The sequence below is a fragment of the Candoia aspera genome, chromosome 1 (genome assembly GCF_035149785.1).
Source record: "Candoia aspera isolate rCanAsp1 chromosome 1, rCanAsp1.hap2, whole genome shotgun sequence".
Lineage (NCBI taxonomy): Eukaryota > Metazoa > Chordata > Lepidosauria > Squamata > Boidae > Candoia > Candoia aspera.
The window spans coordinates 225405925-225425033 of NC_086153.1; the positions used below are offsets into that span (position 1 = coordinate 225405925).

The window sequence follows — 19109 nt, forward strand, 5'->3', positions numbered from 1 at the left end:
TTCTTTCATACTTCCTTCTTTAAAGCAGGAAATCACAGATTGTACTTGCTAATTTTGTAACTAGAAAAAAATGTTTCTTGCATTTATGTAGTTAACAGAAGATACCTCGGTGACTTTCCATTCCCTACCAGATATTACAGCTACATGCAACCAGACCACCCATGGGAGCAATGCTAGATACTAAGTGCCCAGGTAACCACTTTCCAATACTTTTTGACAATGACTTTTATAAGATTGATATTTCTTAGATGTAGAATGAAGAATGTGGTTGCTAAAGAGTTGACAACGACTTGATGTCACATAATCAATAGTGAAAAAGCACCTTCAGAATTCAGAATTGCATAATATTGTCAAGCCACACATATAGTGTACATACACACACACACACCGTATATTCCAATTATTCTCCAATAAACAGGAAAACTATCACAATAGGTTTGAAACTTAGCTTTCTTTTCTCGGGGTAACAAAGTGAATATACACTTCGTGTAAGGCCTAGATGTCAGTGTATTTGACTTCTGGTTTCTTTGTAAGTGCTTCACAATGCTCTTAATATTGAGTTTCCTAAATTTGTTCCCATATTAGTGAATGTTATGTTCAGAATGTGCAAGGATGATTTTATTGCACTGTCATTGGAAAAACAATGTTGGATTTTTTTTCTGTTTAGGACTTGATGCTCTAGTTCTACTCTGTCTCAACAAGGACCATTGAATTGAATTTATGACCCATGCATAAATCTACTAAATAAATTAGGGCTGTTCATGCTTCAAAAATAATTTGGGGAAAAGTGTCTTGGATCTTGCATAAGCCTGACCCCAGCACCTCTCTACTTTTCATTAAAGCAGCCCATAATTTTTCAGGTTTCTGTGCAAATCTAAGAAAAGTTGTCGTTGTGCCTGAAAAGCCTGAAAAAACAATAGGCTGCTTTAATGAAGCAGAGAAGTGCAGGGCTCTGGTCTATGCAAGATCCAAGGTGCTTTTTCCAAATCATTTTTGGAAAAATGAGAAGCACAACTCAAGACGGCTCTTCCAAACGTGCCTGTTCACAAAGTCAGCTTGTAATGATTTTAAGTAAGGTTATATAGACTGAATCTTGAGTGCAGTTAGGAGAGGTTGGAGCTCGTTTAAACTGTGTTAGCTGGGTTTCTCCTGCATTGTTTCCAGGCTAGGAACACCTTCCTCAGGAGTTATGCTTATTCCCCAATTTCTCTGTCTTTAGGAAAGAAGGCAAAACCTTTCCCTTCAGTTGGGACTTTTAGACTGAATTAAAGATAATTTCATTTGGGTTAATTAAGTGGATTAATGGGTCAAATTAACGATGATTTTAGTTGCTGTTTCAACCAGATTTTAACTATTTTATATTTTGCTTTGGCTTTGTATCTATTTCCATCTTCCATTTCCTAGGAGTGGAAAGGCAAGGCAGAGTAAAATGAAAATGTAAATAAATTAAGGTGGATTCAATTAAGCTGGCTTTAATGCAATGTCAGAGAAGCCATTTCCTAAGTCATATCACTTGCCATTTCCTAAGTCATATCACTTGCCAACTGTTTAGCAGTGATGTTTCATTCCTGATACTAGACCAAAGAGCTGCACTATGTTGACAGGCCTTAGGGACATCCCCCAGCCCCACCCTTCAGTTCAGCTGGCAAATAAGATGCAGTTCTACTTCCAAATGGGTTAGAAACGTGATAACACAAAGGAAAGACTGAAATAGCTGTAAGAGCCAGGGTTTGGGCAGCTCTCATGGCCGGAAAGGTTGCAGAGAATTAGAGGGTGAGCTACCTGACACGGAACAGAAGAAGTGGGCACAATGTAATGTGGATCACTAACACCATTTCCCCTCCAAACTCTAAAAGAGGGAAACTTACCGGGGTATCTACATGCTTTGCAGGGCTCTCCTCAGTGGATGGCTGTACAGAGAAGAAAAACAGAGAAAGCATGAAAGCCAAGTTCAAATTTAAAGCTCCTGTTTATAAAACAAACGTTCATATTCCCAAACAACTTTCCTATGTCCCTCTTCCTTCCTGTAACTGTGGTAGCAGATTCAAAAGGTCTGGAATCCCTGGAAGCCGGGCCAGTCTCCCCAGTTAATGACAAAGTTGAATTTTAAAGGATAGAGAGGAAGTTAATGTTGAGTGCATAACAAATCATTCAAGCCAATTTTAAACATGTATTAAGTCAAAAGGGCTTTATAACTGTGCACAGTGGTTTGCTACAATTTTAACTCTGTGTTTTCTGTCTGGTCCTTTTTCTATCATCTCTCTCTGAGCTAATGCGTGAACCCTCCCTTAGTTACCCTCAACAACTCCATCTCATAGTCCTTCTGCTTCAGTTCCTTCAGCCTCAGGAGACTCTGACGCCTCCAAATTCACTGTCCATCCTTTCTCTCTCTCCAGTACCACTTGTCTTTCTGCTCCAATTTTGACAGCAGCTCCTTATCTCTCATTCCTTACCACAAAAGTATCCTCTATCTTTTTTCTTTTTCTGCACTCCACAGAAGTCTCTGGACTAAAAGTCCCGTGTGGCAACTACCTGAAAAAATGGTAGCTTTTACTGGCAAGACAGGATGAATTATTTTCTCCAGCACCGTGGTTCTCATCTGAATCCTCATCTTCAAATCTTGTCTTTGTTTTGCTAATATCTGCATGAGATCTGATCATGGTGGATCACTCATTGACATGTTTACTTGTAATGTTAAAAAACAATCACCTCATGGGGCTCTTAGGTTCTTCAGCCCTTCCTTTGAGGAAGTACAAGCCATCAAATTTGTTCAAAGGCTCCAGTGGTTTCCTGCAGTTGGCTTTGGCAGCAGAGAAGCTTCAAACCCCAAGCCAGAGGCTTAACAGAATTGGGTAAACTACTGGAGAGGATATAATTCTGGTTTTTTTTTAAAAACGGCACACAACTGATGTCCTAGAAAACTGGAAGGGTTTGTTTCCAAAGGCCCCCTTCACTGATTATAAAACGATACAACTGTACCCACATGGTTTTTTTTTAATGGCTAGATGCCTGAGCTTAGCCTATTCTGATTTGCAGATTGCATACACGGCATACTGGGATAACAGCACAGCCAACACAGGTTTTGCCTTTTCTTCAGCACTGTTTGTCCTGAAATGCTGTGGCAGTATCTTAAGCCCTATTGCCAGGAGCAAGAACATGCCTCTCCTTTTATGGGAAAAGCATTACACACAGCATTCAGTTTGCTTGCAGAAGGTTCCAGGTTCAGTCCAAGCTTGTCCAGTTAATAACAACTCAGGGTCAATGTTGAGACCTTAGAGAAGTACTGCTAGGTCAGAACATACAGTACAAAGCTGAGGGAATATCAGTTTCGGTAACTGTCGAAGAATTTACTCCAAAGCAACTTAATTTCTAATCTTTATCCATGCCAGTCAAAACTTGCATCAAGGCCTGCCCGTGCATAGTCTGACCCAACTGTGGCCTACAATGAGTGTTCTCTGATCTAGAAAACCAGCTATTTTGCATATAACCACATCAATTTGCAAATAAGAAAATCCATCAATAAAATCCATATTTTTATGGATTGCACGCTTCATATTACAAATGATGACAACATACCCGGGCATAAGTGGGGTGATACAAATGGGGAAAGACTGATCGAAAATCATACCCAGCAACTTGCAAACGTTTCTGGGCTAACTAAACAAAATGCGCTGTTTTTGCAGACTAACTGATTACCGCCAGCTTTTTCTTAGTGCGAGTTGCATTTACAAAGCTATGTTCATATGACATACTTAAACAGATAGTTTAAAGATACCACAGGCAAGAACAGCCTCCAATTAATCGTGAAATATAATTGTGGGTGCCTTTCCTTGACCAAGCCATGTCATGTTATCTGAACTCTGAAAAGAGGGTTAACTTTAGGTTCCCTCTCTCTCCAGCCTGCAAACATACAAAGGCCTTACAAAAAACATAGCTGCTACAGGCATTCTATCTATTGTGGGAAGCTCTCTTCATCTCATGCACCTGCTCCCTAGTAAATTGAGGTAGTCTTCCATATGCTGGGCTGCCTGTTTTTTGTTCACAGATGAAAATTTACAGCATTTAGAAGTGGTGGCAACCCCAGTTAAGTGGCTCTGTGGATGGGAGCATTTATTTATTCACTTATTTATTTATGTGCATGCCACCCAATCCTAAAAGTCTCTACAGAACTACCTCCCTGGGCAGCTGAAGTGCATGCCTAGAAGTGTAGACAGCTGCCTATTCTTGGTCCATTCTAGCCTAATGGTATCAGCACTGTCAGGAATGGCATTTCAGGGTTTCTGTCTGAAGTATTTCTCTGTTTTATTTAGAAAGGTCAGGAATTGAATTTAGAAAAATAAAAAAGAAAGAAAGAAAGATAGAAAGAAGCCACTTCTTTGTATCTTTTTTCTTTTTCTTTTTTTCTTTCTTGCACTTTTACCTTTCTCTTTGATTTCCTTTTCTTTTTTCTTTCTTACTTTTTATTAGTTTGTATTAGTTTTTGCTTTTTTAAAAACGTTTAATAAAATTATTTTTAAAAAATTAAATTTAGGACCTTTTGCAATGTTTGTGTTTTATGACTGATCTACATCAGTCCAGCAGTTTCCTTTCAGGTATTAGAACAGCATTTAAGTCCATTTTATTTGGAAGTAGTTTTATTATTGGCTAACTAAACCATTCCCTGAGCAGCACCTTAATTTAATCCTAATATAACAGACAATATTTCACTAGCATATTTATGATATGAGATTGCCTTTTTAAAAATTCATCCATAGCAGTCAAAGCATGGGTAATATTAAAATTAGTACTTTAAATCCACTTTATTGAAAACCATCTTGACAGTTAATTACAAAATCATTATTTAAAAAAATCAAATCAATAGGCAAATAAACACAATTTCTTCCTGCTTGGTTCTTTGCCCAGAATGATGTTAAATGTTCAAAGCATACTGCAATTAACAACCTGAAGTTTGATGAAGCAAAGAAGCATGGGTTCCTAGCTCATCTGAATTACTTGTAAAAACTGCTTCCTCTTTGCTGAACTGATACAAATAATAAAAGCACTGAGGCTCAGTGCTACTGAAGGTACTTGTTTCCAAGCCAGCAATCATGAAATGTCAACCATACCTAAGGCTATTTGGAAGCTTACAATGGGCCAGTGTTTTCTGTGGTTTATGTGCCGTGCTGTCAGAGTCTTGGTTAAAATGGAAATAAAATTAAAGCTTTACCCATTAGATCCTGCAACAGTTCCAGGTTCCACTTCGTGTTTTAAATTCTCATGTTGTGCACATATATTAATGCATCTTTTGTAAGATTTTCCTCACAGCTTTTTTTATCAAACTTTTAATCATTATTTTTAAGCAACTCAGTTCTTTCTTAGTTCAGAAATTGTTTCCCCATATCTGTGCCACAAGATACCATAGCTCTTGTGCACACTGCTACAGCTACAGTAAATGACTTCCTAAATTCCTAAAAATTGGTCCCAAATCCATTGGCTTCTGCTAATAAGAAAGAAGATTGAGTCAGTGTTTACAATTCTTGTTCAGCTGTTCAGTTCAAGTTCATTATTTGCAGCATCAGTACCTTCCTGCTTTCTTTCCATTCAAAGCTCAGAACAATGTATCACAAATTGAAGATGCAACCATAGCATGGGAGAATAGATGAAGTCAACTCAATATCCTGCAAACTCCCGCCAGGGTCCCCATGTCTCAACTCCAGCCAATAGAATTTAGACATGCAAGTCAAAAGGAATGTTCCAGATGGAATGCCCCTATTGCTATCAGACAAAGGGCATGAGGCAGCTATTCTGTCTTTCCTCTCCTGAACAGATTTTCTGGGAAAGAAAAAAGATGGAAAATGAGCAGGCAAATAGGAAGGTTAGAAAAAGGAGATAACAGTGTCTGCATTGCCAATAAATTCCATGAATAAGTGCAGGACGAGTCATCTACAGCTTCTACATCCACAACATTTGTACTGATCCAGCATGGATGCTACCTGTTCTGAACTCTTGCCTCAGCGTGCCCCCCAATTTCTGGACTCAAGCAAGCAGTTAAGTTTCTCTGCCTCATTCATATACATTAGCTACTAAAAGTGATAACCCTGATTGCAACTGTTGGGGAGAGTGCCTGGCTACACAACGTTCGTGTCATGCCATCATTCCAGTTTTCAGTGTGGATTTATATGAAGGAAAATTGACAGTGGAGGTGGTATGGGGAAAGGCAAAGGATAGCAATTCATTTCTTTTCCCTTTTTCTATGCAGAACAAGGGTTCCTAAACTTTTTGCCATCACACGTCCCTTTAATGTAATTTAATGTACACACCTCCCCTAAAAATCCAAACACCAAAATGAACACAAATAAACAATGAAAACAATACAATAAAACTTTGGGAAAGGTGGATTTAATTGTAACAATGTAACTAAAAGCTTCTTCACACCTCCCCTGGACTCTGTCTGCACCTCCCCAAGGGAGGTACACCTCACCATTTGGGAAACCCTGATGTAGAACAAGGGCAAAGTTGCCAGGCTCGGGGTGGGGGGGGGTGCGGGGGAGAGGCATGTTTGATTATTTTAGTAGCCTCCCTCCCATTGGCTGGCTATAGTGAGCATTTAATGGGTTTCAGTGTTCCCTGCCTGCTTTCAGTGTCCTGAGAGTAGCAGGCTTGAAGATGATTTCAAGGGTCAATTCAAAACACTTTGGAGGGATTGTAGGAACACTATAGTACAGTGTTTCTCAACCTTGGCAGCTTGAAGATGTGTGGACTTCAACTCCCAGAATTCTCCAGCCAGCATAGCTGTGTAAGTATCCCTGTAGGAACACCATAGTGTAAGTATCCCTGAAAGGACCTTCAGGCAAGGAAAGTGTGATGTCCTGGGTTACTGAATATATGATCATGCCTTGGTTTAGGATTGCTCATAATGTTACTAACATTCATTTTTTGGTGTTGGCTTTTTTCCTCCCTGCAAGTCACAGACCAAATTCTGTGAAAAGACACATCTCAACCCTATGTATTTAAAAATATGCAAGACCAATTCAGGAGGAGATCTTGACCTAATATGATAATCTCTTTCATCTCTATGTAACATGGGGTTTTCAGGCAAATTATAAACAGGCAAAAACTCAACAACAGGGGACAGGGACCAGTGCAAATACTGCAGGATGGGAAGAAAAGGAAAGGAGTATCTATTTCAGGAGAAGAACCTTTGCTAATGGTAATGTGGATCCTAAGCATTAGGAATTTGGCGCAGCAACTGCTTTCAGGAGAAGCATTCCCTTACTAATGTTGGGAAGTAGAGTTAGAACTCTGCTCATGTCAAGGAACTCTCAACATGATAACATTCTGCCAGAATAATAGAGCATGGCAGATATCCTTGGACGCAGGACAGATCTCCACAGGGAGCTTTCAGGAGAAGAACTTCTAACATCCCCCAGTTTCCTTGTCAAGCCCACAATAACGGTTCCAAAGTGGCTACAGCATGTGCCTTCTACAGATAAATTTCCATGTCATCCTGGAAAGCTCTCTCAGGGACCTACATCTGGTGTATTTAATACTGAAATATGCCAGTGTGTGTACAAAGATTAATCTGTGTACTGAGATAACAAGAAGCAAGTCACTTATGGAAATAGTCTTTCAGAGCATCTTGCCAAGAGAAGCTTGAAACCCCGCCCCCCCCCCAAGTCAATTATTCTCTCGAGGGGGGATGCTGGATTTGGAGGTACATTGAATATGTTTGGGTCTTGGCCAAGTTTTCTATAGGCGCCACCACAAGACAGGTCCCAAACGATAACTTGCCTAGTTCCCTTTCTGCCAGGTAAATCATTAAATGGCCCCCAAAGCATTCTCAGTGCTAGCAAGCAAGTTTCCCACATAAGTTGCTTTTGGCAAAGGATCGCAGCATATTTGGAAGACCCCCCTGTGCCCACCAAAGAATGGAGACACATTTAAATTCTCAGATTAGAACATTAAAAGCTGAGCATTGGGAACATGAGCTTTGCCTGTTCTATCTGTTCTGCTTATTGATATAAGTGTAGGATAAAGCAATTCTACTTCTATAATTTTGTATTCCTAAATGGGGCTTCTGAGACAAGCATCTCTTTTTTATTATCAAACCCCAGTAATAAAAGATATATTGCCTCTGTACAAGGGTGTTCCATTTCAAAGCTATGTAACCATCAGGGCAGTTACAAATAAATGTGTTCAGAGGCAGGACAGTGTATCTTTGATTACAATGCAACAGATGCTGATTCACAGATGCCCCCTTTTAGCAGCAAATGCCTGCTTCTTTAGCTGCCATATGAAGTTGTGGTCAAGATGCTCACTGGATCCTTGCATTGGAATCTGGGCTGACATGCAAGCTGCTCTCGTAATGCATACAGAGCAACCCCCTAGGACACGGGCTGCCACTCCATCCACATGATCTTTCTGCCTCTGGAAAGATATGGGACAGATGAGGAGATGACATCACCTAGAGCTGACACATGGACCAACCACTGACCACATCTGTTCCCCTGTCAAGCTGTCCTGAGACTGCTTGAGATTTCTCAGCCCTTTTGCAAAACTGAAACAACAACAACCAAATACTTTGCAGCAATTTGAATAATAACCCCATCTCTCAAATGCATGGAGCAGAGTCCCAAAAAAGACAATGCTACTCCTCCAAAAAACCTTTTCCTCCACTGTTCAGCTTCCCTGAAAACCTTGCCTGGATAATCACAATAACTAAAACAAAGTTCTCTTTTTGAATGGCAAGCCAAGCTCCTACCCAGTTTTGTGCTACATGATCACAGGGATGCAATTTTCTTACACATGTTGTTTAAGCAAGCCTACATCAGCATCAAATTTGTCACCCCTGTGATTTCCAGATGCTACCCCATAGTGGAAACTCTTCTCTCTATGAAAGGCTGTGCTTATTTTAAGGGCAAGTATTGGCAAATATTCATCCCCTGAATAGAAAACATTTGCCCTAGTTATCCCAATCAAGGAAATGATCTTCAGGTTTCTTCTAAAAGTGGCTTTTCTTACTATATAGCTGTTACGGGGCTGACCCCAAGCATCCATCCCACCCACCCCCACTTCCTGGGTAAGCCAAGGACACAGTTTCCACCACTAAACTCTGCTTGAGTCACACTTGGCAGAGCCAGACTAGGGCTTATAGTATGATTGGCCCAGCAAGTGGGTGGTTGTAATATGCAAGAGTTACCAAGCAATTTGAAGCTTTTGCTAAGACAGACCCCACCCTTCCAGGCTCAGTAGAATATAATCTGCCAAAAGAATCTGCCCTTGAAAGCTGGACACTTCCCACACAAAAACAAAGCAAAACAAAATAAAAACCTCATTGTGTTAAAGTATTGTTATATTAACCATAGTGGAATGCAATGTAAATATGATGGGAGGGCAACATCCCAATAGAGGTAATGATTAACTTGGTGCAGGAGATCCAATGTGTACAGCAATAACCTTCAATGAAAGGGATCACTCCAAGGGGCTTGCCCAAATTTGTCACACAACTGAAGAATGCAGGAAAGCCCAACGTGGATGGCAAGAAAGAAGTAAGCACCAGCCCTTGGGCTACAGTTTGCTCAGAATTGCATGGAATAATTACACCCATTAAATGATCAACTGATGTGAGTGTGTACATGTAGGTGTATGGGTGATGAAAAAACTCTCAGTTCTAATTTATCTAAGGACCTACTTTGGCTATCCTTTCACTATTGCTCCTTGAGTACATATCTCAAGCATAATAAGTCCTGGATACCTGAGACTAATTCTGGTATCTTGATTCTGAGGAAGTGGATAGGGTGATCTGTGGGATGAGTTCTACCACATGTGGTCTCAATCCATGCCCAAACTGGATCTTTCAGGAAGCACAATGCAGTAGGATGATGGCTGGATCAAAGAGATGATCCCTGCCTTTTTGGGGAAGGGTTATGCCTGTTGCCTTGAAGAGGCCCTTCCTGGATCCAGCTGATTTGGACCAATAGTGTTTCATCCCAAACCATCCCTGTTTAGAAAAGGTTGTTGAGAGAATGATGGAATTGGAATTCAATGTCCTAGCAGAAGCAGATTATCTAGTTCTTTTCCAAACAAGATTCAAACCTGGGCATGGAATAGAAACCAACTGGTCACCCTGACAGATGACCTCTGTCAAGGCTTGGATAAGGGACTGCACCCCTCCTGGTCCCTTTAGACCTCCTGATGACCTTTGATACCATTGACCACAGTACCCTTCTGAGCCGCCTGCCCAGGGTTAGGAATGGAGAGCATGTTCCACTTCTTCCTAGGCAGATGATATGAGGCAGGAGAGTGGGAGAGCAGAAGACATTCAAAAAGCTGCTCACTTATGGGTTGTCACAGGGAGCATCCCTTTCCCCTCTGCTGTTTAATATCTATATGAAGTTGAGGGAGAAGTCAGTTAAGGATGAGGCATCACCAATATGTTGATACTACCAAATCATATGTCGCCATCCCTGGCAGAAAAAGTCTTTGCCTGGAGGTTGTGAGGAATGGGATGGGAAGAAACAAGTGATACTGAAACTTGGAAAACTGGACTTGCTGCTTACCCAGAAACCATCTAGCATTTTGCCTGACCCACCGATAGCTCTCATTGGGGATGCACACCCTCTGAAGGGGGAGGTCTGTGATTTACTACTAGATAGGCAGGTAGAGAAAGCCAGTTTGGCATAGTGGTGAAGGCATCAGGCTAGAAACCAGGAGACCGTGAGTTCTAGTCCTGCCTTAGGCACAAAGCCAGCTGGGTGACCTTGGGCCAGTCACTCTCTCTCACCCCTAGGAAGCAGGCAACGGCAAACACTTCTGAAAAACCTTGTCAAGAAAACTGCAGGGATTTGTCCAGGCAGTCACCAGGAGTCAAGACTGACTGAAAGGCAGCCCCCACCCACAAAAGAGGGCAGGTAAAGGCCATGCCCAGGCCTTTGCTCAGGTGCAACAGGTCTGCTGGTGTTTTTAGGGAAGCTCTAACACAGGAAGTAGTGGCTCTGCCTGAAGATTATCAGCTAGATATTGAGAAGGCTCAGGACATTCCATCTTCTCCTTTTTGTACAGCTGGTAAACCTCAACCATTCATTATGAAGTTTCCTATATTTGTTGTGAAGAATGACATTTTACAAGAAGGACTGATCCGCTGAGTAACTGAAAGTAGAGATTATAAATCTCGTATTACATTTTCCCAGATCGTACGAAAGAAGTTCAACAACACAGATGTTCAACACCAAGAGAAATATTGCTTGAATCTTCCATATTTCACCAGGTCTCTAGTTGATTTTTAAAGTTATAATTATGCTTATCAAATGGCACTTAGAAATCATTTTGTAATCATGTAAAAAAATAAAAAAAATCTTATCCCTTTAAGCTTCCATGGAAGGAGGAGGATTAATTATTTTTTCTCATGTTTTGCTATTACTGTATGATTATTTCTATCCAGGCTTTTAAACTTATCTCTGGCTCTTAATAACACACATGCTTATTATATTTATATATGTAATCGGCTACAGGGAATTATTACAAACAGCAGGAGTTTTTACTATCCTGTATTCCTTTTTCTCCCCTTGTGTTTTCTCCTCCTGCCCCTTCCTTTTCCTTTTTCTCTTCTAAATTTGCCTTCATTAAAAATCCATATAGGCTGATCAGTAGAACTTTTTTCCCTTCCCCTATTGGTTTCTATAGTATTTAATCATGTGATTAGCTTATCTAACAATTTTAACTACTGCAAAACAGGGTTTAGAGATATTATTTTTATTATTGCTTTTTTCTTAATTAATGCATTTTTCTCATTTTGGGAAGAAGTAGCTTGTCTTTTGATACAATCCAGATGCAGCATGGATGGATATAGCATATGCCATTTTTCTTTATCATTGCTTTTAAGACTATCTGATGGCAGTCTCCTTAGTAACATGAAATATTAAAGGACTTGGTCTCCAGCTAAGCCTAAACAAGTATGAACCAAGTTTAAGGAAAAGGGTAGGAAGAGAACTGAACTTGTTTATCTGTAGGACCCCTATTTCCCCTTTTATGGAAAGTTTGGATGGAAGAGGTTTATATAAGTGACAATTCTAAACAGTCAAGAAGTGTTGTCATTTTAATTAACAGATTTTCTAAACTGAAGAAGTATCAGATAGAGAAGTCATTTTTAAATACTTATTGACAAACTGGGTCATCAGTATTTAGGAATCTTGAATTTATATGGTCCAACCACAAACACATAATTGTTTTTAATATCTGTAAACTAAATCAGCAGACCATGTAATAGCTGGAAGTGATTTGAATTAAACTTTTAATCCCTTTTAAGATTTCACTACCTAAATTATATTCTCAGATTCATAATATTTTGCAAGACTACATGAATGAATTTAACTGACTGAATATTTTGTGTTGTATTAATCCTCCCCAAAGGGAATATACTTTCCTTCCTTCCATGCAGAGAAATTCTTTTTGGTTAGATGATTTCCTGATAGTTCATTCTTCGGTTTCTAAATTTAAAGCATGTGATTCTATTACAATTTCAGTCCATGCTTTTGCGAATCATACTGTTTTATCTTTTTTAAAAAGTATGTACATTCTTTATATGGTCCTTGAATGTATCTTTGCTGAATGGAAAAGATTTTATTAAACAGATGGAACAGGAAATGGCAGAATTTTTTTCTATTAACAGTGATTCAGTTACATCACTGTCTTTGATACAGGGCATCTCCAAAGTATTTATCTGAGGTTGAATGATCACATATGCTGCTTATAAAATGAAGCAACAAGCTTAAAGGGAAAAGTTATTGAATTATTAATTCCTTATTATCCCTACCCATTTCCTGACCAATATCATTAGTTTAGTCTCTGTTAAATATGAACTTAATATTGTCTTATGATTCCAAAGTAGAATTTTATTATATTGCACCAAGCAACAAGATTGAAAAAGGGATTCAATACATTCTTCAGACTCAAATAAATTAATATTACACCATTTATTGGGGATGCAACTGATATGCAGATTCCCATTCTTCAGCAATAGATAGTAAGATAGAGTTTGCTTTTAACAGAAAGTAAAATTACCATAATTATCAAAGGACCAGATCATATATTAACTTTTACAGACAGACCAAAACTCTCTATTCCTAATCTCATTTCATTAATGCGTGAGTTTCATATCCTCTCTGGTTATTCTACAAATTGGAATAAATCAGAATTTATGCCAACAGGCCATAACAATAATCTCAACAATTATTAGTATTGTGGTTTTAGGTTGTGTTCTAACTATTTAGTTTATCTTGATTAAGAATTCCCAGGGAGCTTTCAAAGAGATGTGTTATTAAGATATAGTTTGGACTTGTCTTATTGCCACATTTTAGGGTAAAATCAAGAAGATTTTTAATATGACTCTGTGCAGATTGCTGTGTTAAATATGCATGTGCCCTTCTTTCCTTTATACATACTATTTGAATCTAGTGACATGAAGAACTGTGGATTTTTCAGATAGCAGGGCTGGCTGAGAAAGTTATCTCTGAATACCTGCAATCTACACATGATCTGTAGCAATGGATTATTGATATGTGTCACTTGTCAATAACTCAAGAACTTTTTTCAACAAAAGGGCAAGGAAGATTTTAAAGCAACATTGTGACATTAAATTCCCATATGGTCTGAAGGAAATACCCTGTTACCAGCAGATACCATCCCTCCTGTTGAAAAGGGAGTGGTTTCTAGGCCATTATATCACATAGACAAGGGAAAGAAACACAATAATTTGAATTTTGAATTCACTGTAAATAGTGACTACTGTGCAGTCATTGGACTGTTACTGGGCAGTCACTGGAATTCTTTTGTAATGATTGCATTACTTTTGCTGCAATAAATCTACCTATTAAAGGTTTGGTATTCTTGGAAATCTGTTTTTATGACTTTTTCCCTACTTGAGGTCATCCAAACTAGGAAGATTTTATATGGGCTTCACTCCAACTCATCAGCCAAATCTTACAACATCCAGGAAATCTCAGGATATCATTTTCTGATCTTAGGCTTCTGAGCCATTGTGAGGTCTTAGTCCTAATGTCACAGGATATATGAGAAGTCTTCTAAGCAAGGCAAATCTTGACAGGCTTTCAGTAATCTCTCACCTGTGAGAAAGGTAAACAAAGACAATATTGCTTCTTGCTAGCCCTATAACAGCTCCTTAGCCCATGCAAACTTCATTGCTCAAAGGAGAGAGAGGCTCTTCTGTGTGTATGTTACACTCCTCCTCCTCCTCCTCCTCCTCATCATCATCATCATCATCATCATCATCATCATCATATCCTGCCTTTATTTTGTACAACTCAAGGGAGCATACATTATTCTCCCACCTCTTATCTTCACCATAACAAAAACCTTGTGAGAATGGGTTGGGCTAAAAGAGAGAGAGAAAGAGTGGCCCAAAGTCACCAAGCCAGCTTCCACATCTAAGAGAAGACTAGAACATACTATCTCCCAGTTTCTTATCCAGCACCTTCACAAGTACACCAAATTGGCATGGAACAAATCTAGATCAGTATCCAAATAGCATAGTTCAACAGTTGATAATAAGTCATTGTATTTTCACCAATGGAAGAATGGCTAGACAATCTTTACAACCCTAATGTGATATCAAAAGCAAGATGCCGAGTTGAATTCAATGGTATAATTATGTTGGTAGATCCAAAAAGTAGAAAGTACAGGAGGGATCCAGCATATTGACAGAGAAGACCAGTCAGAAGCCCTAGTGCATAATGGGAAATATGCTTCCTTATCATCCATTACACATGTTGAAAATGATGTATACCAGTAAGTATACAAGCAGTAAAATACGTATCTATAATTACATTCTCAAAACAAATATAAGAATATTCCTGCTTTTCTTTCATGTTCAGGTTTTAATGGAAAGGTATACAGATCTTGTTTGTATGCAACCAAACTCTATGATATGAAATGTGCAGGGTTTTTTTTAATATTTTCTCCATTTGTCATATTTTTGGAAATGTTCAGAAAAACCCATTAAGAACATCCATACTTGCAGCACAGTTTGCACACATATGGGTGCTTTTCCAACAAGCTGTTGCCTCTTATAATTCTTAAACTTCACCTACATATCTTCATCTCAAAGATCAAGTCCTTTAAGCAATTTCCTGGGCAGAAAAGCAGGATAGACAAAAGCAAAGGACAAAGAAAAGAAGAGGAAAACACACTTACCAGCTCATGATTGCCAGCAGGCATGCAAGGTGTGGCAGCCTATAAGAGCAAGGCACAAAAGAGACCAAACATTAGCAATGGGAACACAGAAAAAGCAAGATAACATACACATCACCTGAGCAATGGAGGTACCTCCCTCTTTACCATCTAACAGCAGTCACATTGATGCTGAGCTGCTCTATCTGTAGGTGGAAATTATTTGCTCCCTGTAAAGCAACTGAAATTTCAGCAGATTTTGGAGTAGGTGCTTGGGAAAGGATCCAAAATGTACAGAGATTGCATGACCCCACTGTAAGAGCCCGCATAAACTTGTTTTCTCAAGCAACTGCCCAGGAGTGAAAACTCTTATCAAGGCTGTACTCTACAGAGGATTTGCTTGCTAGACAACATGTTTCAAGCTGTAATTCAGAGAACAGAGGAGCACAGTATGTCCAAGAGCTGCCAAGCCCAGAGATTGGGTATTATAAGTAAACATCAGTGGGTAAGGGCAGGAATACTGCAGTTTTGACACTTACTTTAATTTTTTAGTTTTTACAACTTTAAAGAAAGCAACTACTTGACAATAAGGCAGGAATTGGGCAAGTTGCAGTTGTGGGCTTTGATTAGGCCCTGAACCCATTTTTTGCATCCTTTATTTTCAAATTTTAGTGGCAGCTTTCAAAAACAGCCCAGTTTATGGCTGAAAATAATAATAGTAATTGTAATAGTAGTAATAATGTGCAGTATGAGAACTGTGCAGTTCTCATACCATGAAAACAGAAGCAAACATAAACTATAAAAAATGCCACTCCAAAAATCAAAGTAAAATAAAATGGGAAATTTCAGCCCATTTGGGGGAAACCACCGTGTCAATCTCTTGCATCTTGTGTCCCTTAGCTTCAAAAAAAAAGTGTTGCATCTACCACCAAAACTGGTTATCACATTTATACCCTATGGAATTCAATAGGGCTTACATTCAGGTTTCCCTTCATTTTATTTCCAGAATGTGGAATGTGAAGAAGCTGAACGAGAGAGTGTGATGGACCCAAAATCACCCAGTGAAATCTATGGTTGTGTGCAGACATACACAAAGATATGAAAGAATAAATGCTAAATCAGGTACATCCTGACTTTCTAGAAAGCGGCAAAGAGATGGAAAAGCCCAGTGAATTTTTTTGTACAAGTCCTGATAGCTCTAATTTGGAGTAAAAATATAACGTTGATCTTGCTCAGCTTTGCATTACATCCTGTTGAATACTAGCATGCCTTGCTCAACACCGTAAGATAACTAGTTTACATCAGAAAAGTATGTTGTTTCAGATCAGTGCTCAGGAAGCATTTCTGCAAACTCTCTTTCATATGGGTTCATTTCACAGTGCTGATCTAAAATAACAGACAAACCCTACGTTCTGAAGGTCTGTAACATCTGGAAGATGTTACATCTTCTCACAGCCATAGCTACTTTTTAAGATAAAGAAGAACAGGGAAACAACAGTGGCATGATGGCCCTGAATTCCACTGGAATACATGATAGCCAGAGATTTAAAGTACCCTAGATTCTGGAGCATAACAGTGGTTTAGTCTTTGACATGAATTTGTTATCCACATATTCTCTTCATCATCATCTCAGATTTAACGAATAACCCTGACATAGGTGTTGGGTACCACCTTTAAAGCCCTACATGGCATGGGTCCAGGTTACCTGAGGGACCATCTCATCCCCATTACATCGATCCATCCCACTCGGTCATGCAGAGAGGGCATGTTATGGACCCCGTCTGTAAGAGAATTCCGTTTGGCGGGGTCCAGGAAGCGGGCCTTCTCTGCAGTGGCTCTCACCCTTTGGAACATCCTGCCGCCGGACGTGAGGCAAGCCCCCTCTCTCCTTGCCTTCCGGAAGAACCTGAACATTTGGCTCTGCCGCCTTGTTTGGGGTGGGAAGGGTAGCAGTTATTCTTGGCGATGGCTGGCACCTTAGAGTGCTCCTCAGATACATATGAACTGAATTAGATCTTTTACTGCCATCTGGATTTTATTTTTATTTTTATTTTTTTATATTTATATTTTGCATTTGTATTTATATTTTATATACCATTTATGGCTATTGTTTTTAACTTGTTAGCTTTACTGTAAACCTCCCAGAGTCCCTCTTTTGGGGGGAGATGGGCAGTGGCAAAATTTGAAAAATAAATAAATAAATATATACCATGAGCAAGTAATCATAATATGCTGTTATTAGTATTAGTATTAGGGTTTAAGTACTGGGATTTCTTCACGAAAGTTATTGATTTTGAAGCAACTGACCATGGTTGTTGTTTTCTTCCTGGGCCATCATTAACTCTGAATTTCAGGGAACTCTTTGAAAAAAAAAAAGTTGCTACATAGCATTTTAGAATATTAAAAATGTTTCCCCTTTGCCTTCATAGCTCAGGGGCCTCCTAGGTGATCAAGAAGCTTCCCCAACCTAACTAGCTCATCTGATCCCCAGAGGCCCTTTATGTGGAAAAACTATTTTGAGTACTTATAAAATAAGTAATAATAAAAAAGAAAGTTGGCCTCAAGTAAGAGAAGTCTATCCACTTAATTGAACCCCCATGTTACAGAATGCTTATAGAACAAAAAGGGATGAGGAGGGTTTTTTTTTTTCCCCCCACAAATGCCATGTAAACATCAAATCCAGCCAAACTTTAGTTTCAATCATTTCCAGAGGCAACTGCATTTGGCCTTTTGGTCTTTGGGAGATGTCCTTCTATAATGAGCCAGTTATTTTCTCCTCTTTGTACTGGAAACTGCTTATAATCTTTACTGTTGTAAACAGAAAAGAAGAATGAACTTACTGACTTCCAAACAGCAGAGGGCCTCAACAGATTAGCTTGTGAGAGCACATGAAATCTAACCACATTTTGGAGTGGTTTGCAAACTGTTCCTGCATCTTCATTAATAGATACAGGTTCATTTGCCAGATTAGGTATGCCTGACAACCGTGTATCTTCTGAACATGACTGAAGGCAACACACCAGCTTGCATCATTCAGCAAAGACATTACATCTACTCCCATCGCCCCAGTATTGTCTGCCTGCCACTGTAATGCCTTATGTCCTCACTCATTCAGTACATACAAAGGTATTCTCAGAGCCTTTCCCCACTTGCATGTAATTCTGGTACAGACATATCTCAACTTTTTTGTTTTCTCTTTTCTGTTGTATCCTCTCCTTTGCACTGGCAGTCCAGAAATGCAAAAGTGGGGCAATCTGTTTAGGAGCTGCACATGCCACTGCTGTGCATGCAGGGCCAACAGAGACTTCCATGAGCTGGCTAGAATGGGTATCCGGTAAAATTCTGGTACACCTGAGTTTTCTAACTGGCTAGGTCCCACCAGGCAGCTGTTTTGTGAACAGGCAAGCCCCTAAACAACCATTTTGTGGGGGCACTAATAACATATATTCAAAATTCCAAATGTGTCCCCAACCCAAAACATTTGAGGACCTTTGGTGCAATAGCGATGGCCAGATCTTGATACGGAGAATAAATAAATTGTTGACAACAATTTGCCAATTGCATATGCATGTGTCATTAGGGAACCCAGCTGCCAGTACTGAATAATTACAAATGAAGCACTTTTAAATGCTGCTCTTAAATCTTAAGATGCATTCCAGTACTGAAGATCTGTAGGTGACGCCCAGCTTTCTTCATGGAATGAAATGGGTGGCATCATGGGGGGAGTGTCAGCAGTACAGAGAAAGAGCACACTTAAACTATATTATGTATCTCTTCTATCCATGACTTTACTTCCATAAACAATCCCAGACGTTCCACATCACAGACCATAGAACATAACTTAATTGAGTGTACCATAATGCGTAACATCACATCTCAGAAGACAGGAAGCACTCCATAGGACTATATAAGTGAAGACACTGCAGTTGCTGCCCACAAGAAGCTGA

At 39.4% G+C, this 19109-nt stretch overlaps 1 protein-coding gene across 16 annotated transcripts in view; it reads right to left on the reverse strand.

Annotated features, from left to right (window-relative positions):
* The window catches only part of TNS1 (tensin 1), a 249366-nt gene that overhangs the window by 121524 nt on the left and 108733 nt on the right, over positions 1 to 19109 (reverse strand). For 13 of the 16 annotated variants that reach the window (XM_063288856.1, XM_063288857.1, XM_063288846.1 and 10 more), the window contains 2 exons: positions 15187 to 15225; positions 1869 to 1910 (listed from right to left, as the gene is read on the reverse strand). In XM_063288856.1, coding sequence (XP_063144926.1) covers positions 1869 to 1910; positions 15187 to 15210 — 66 coding nt within the window. In that variant the 5' untranslated portion in view covers positions 15211 to 15225. The remainder of the gene's footprint in view (positions 1 to 1868; positions 1911 to 15186; positions 15226 to 19109) is intronic. The other 3 variants (XM_063288853.1, XM_063288852.1, XM_063288844.1) reach the window with 1 other exon arrangement.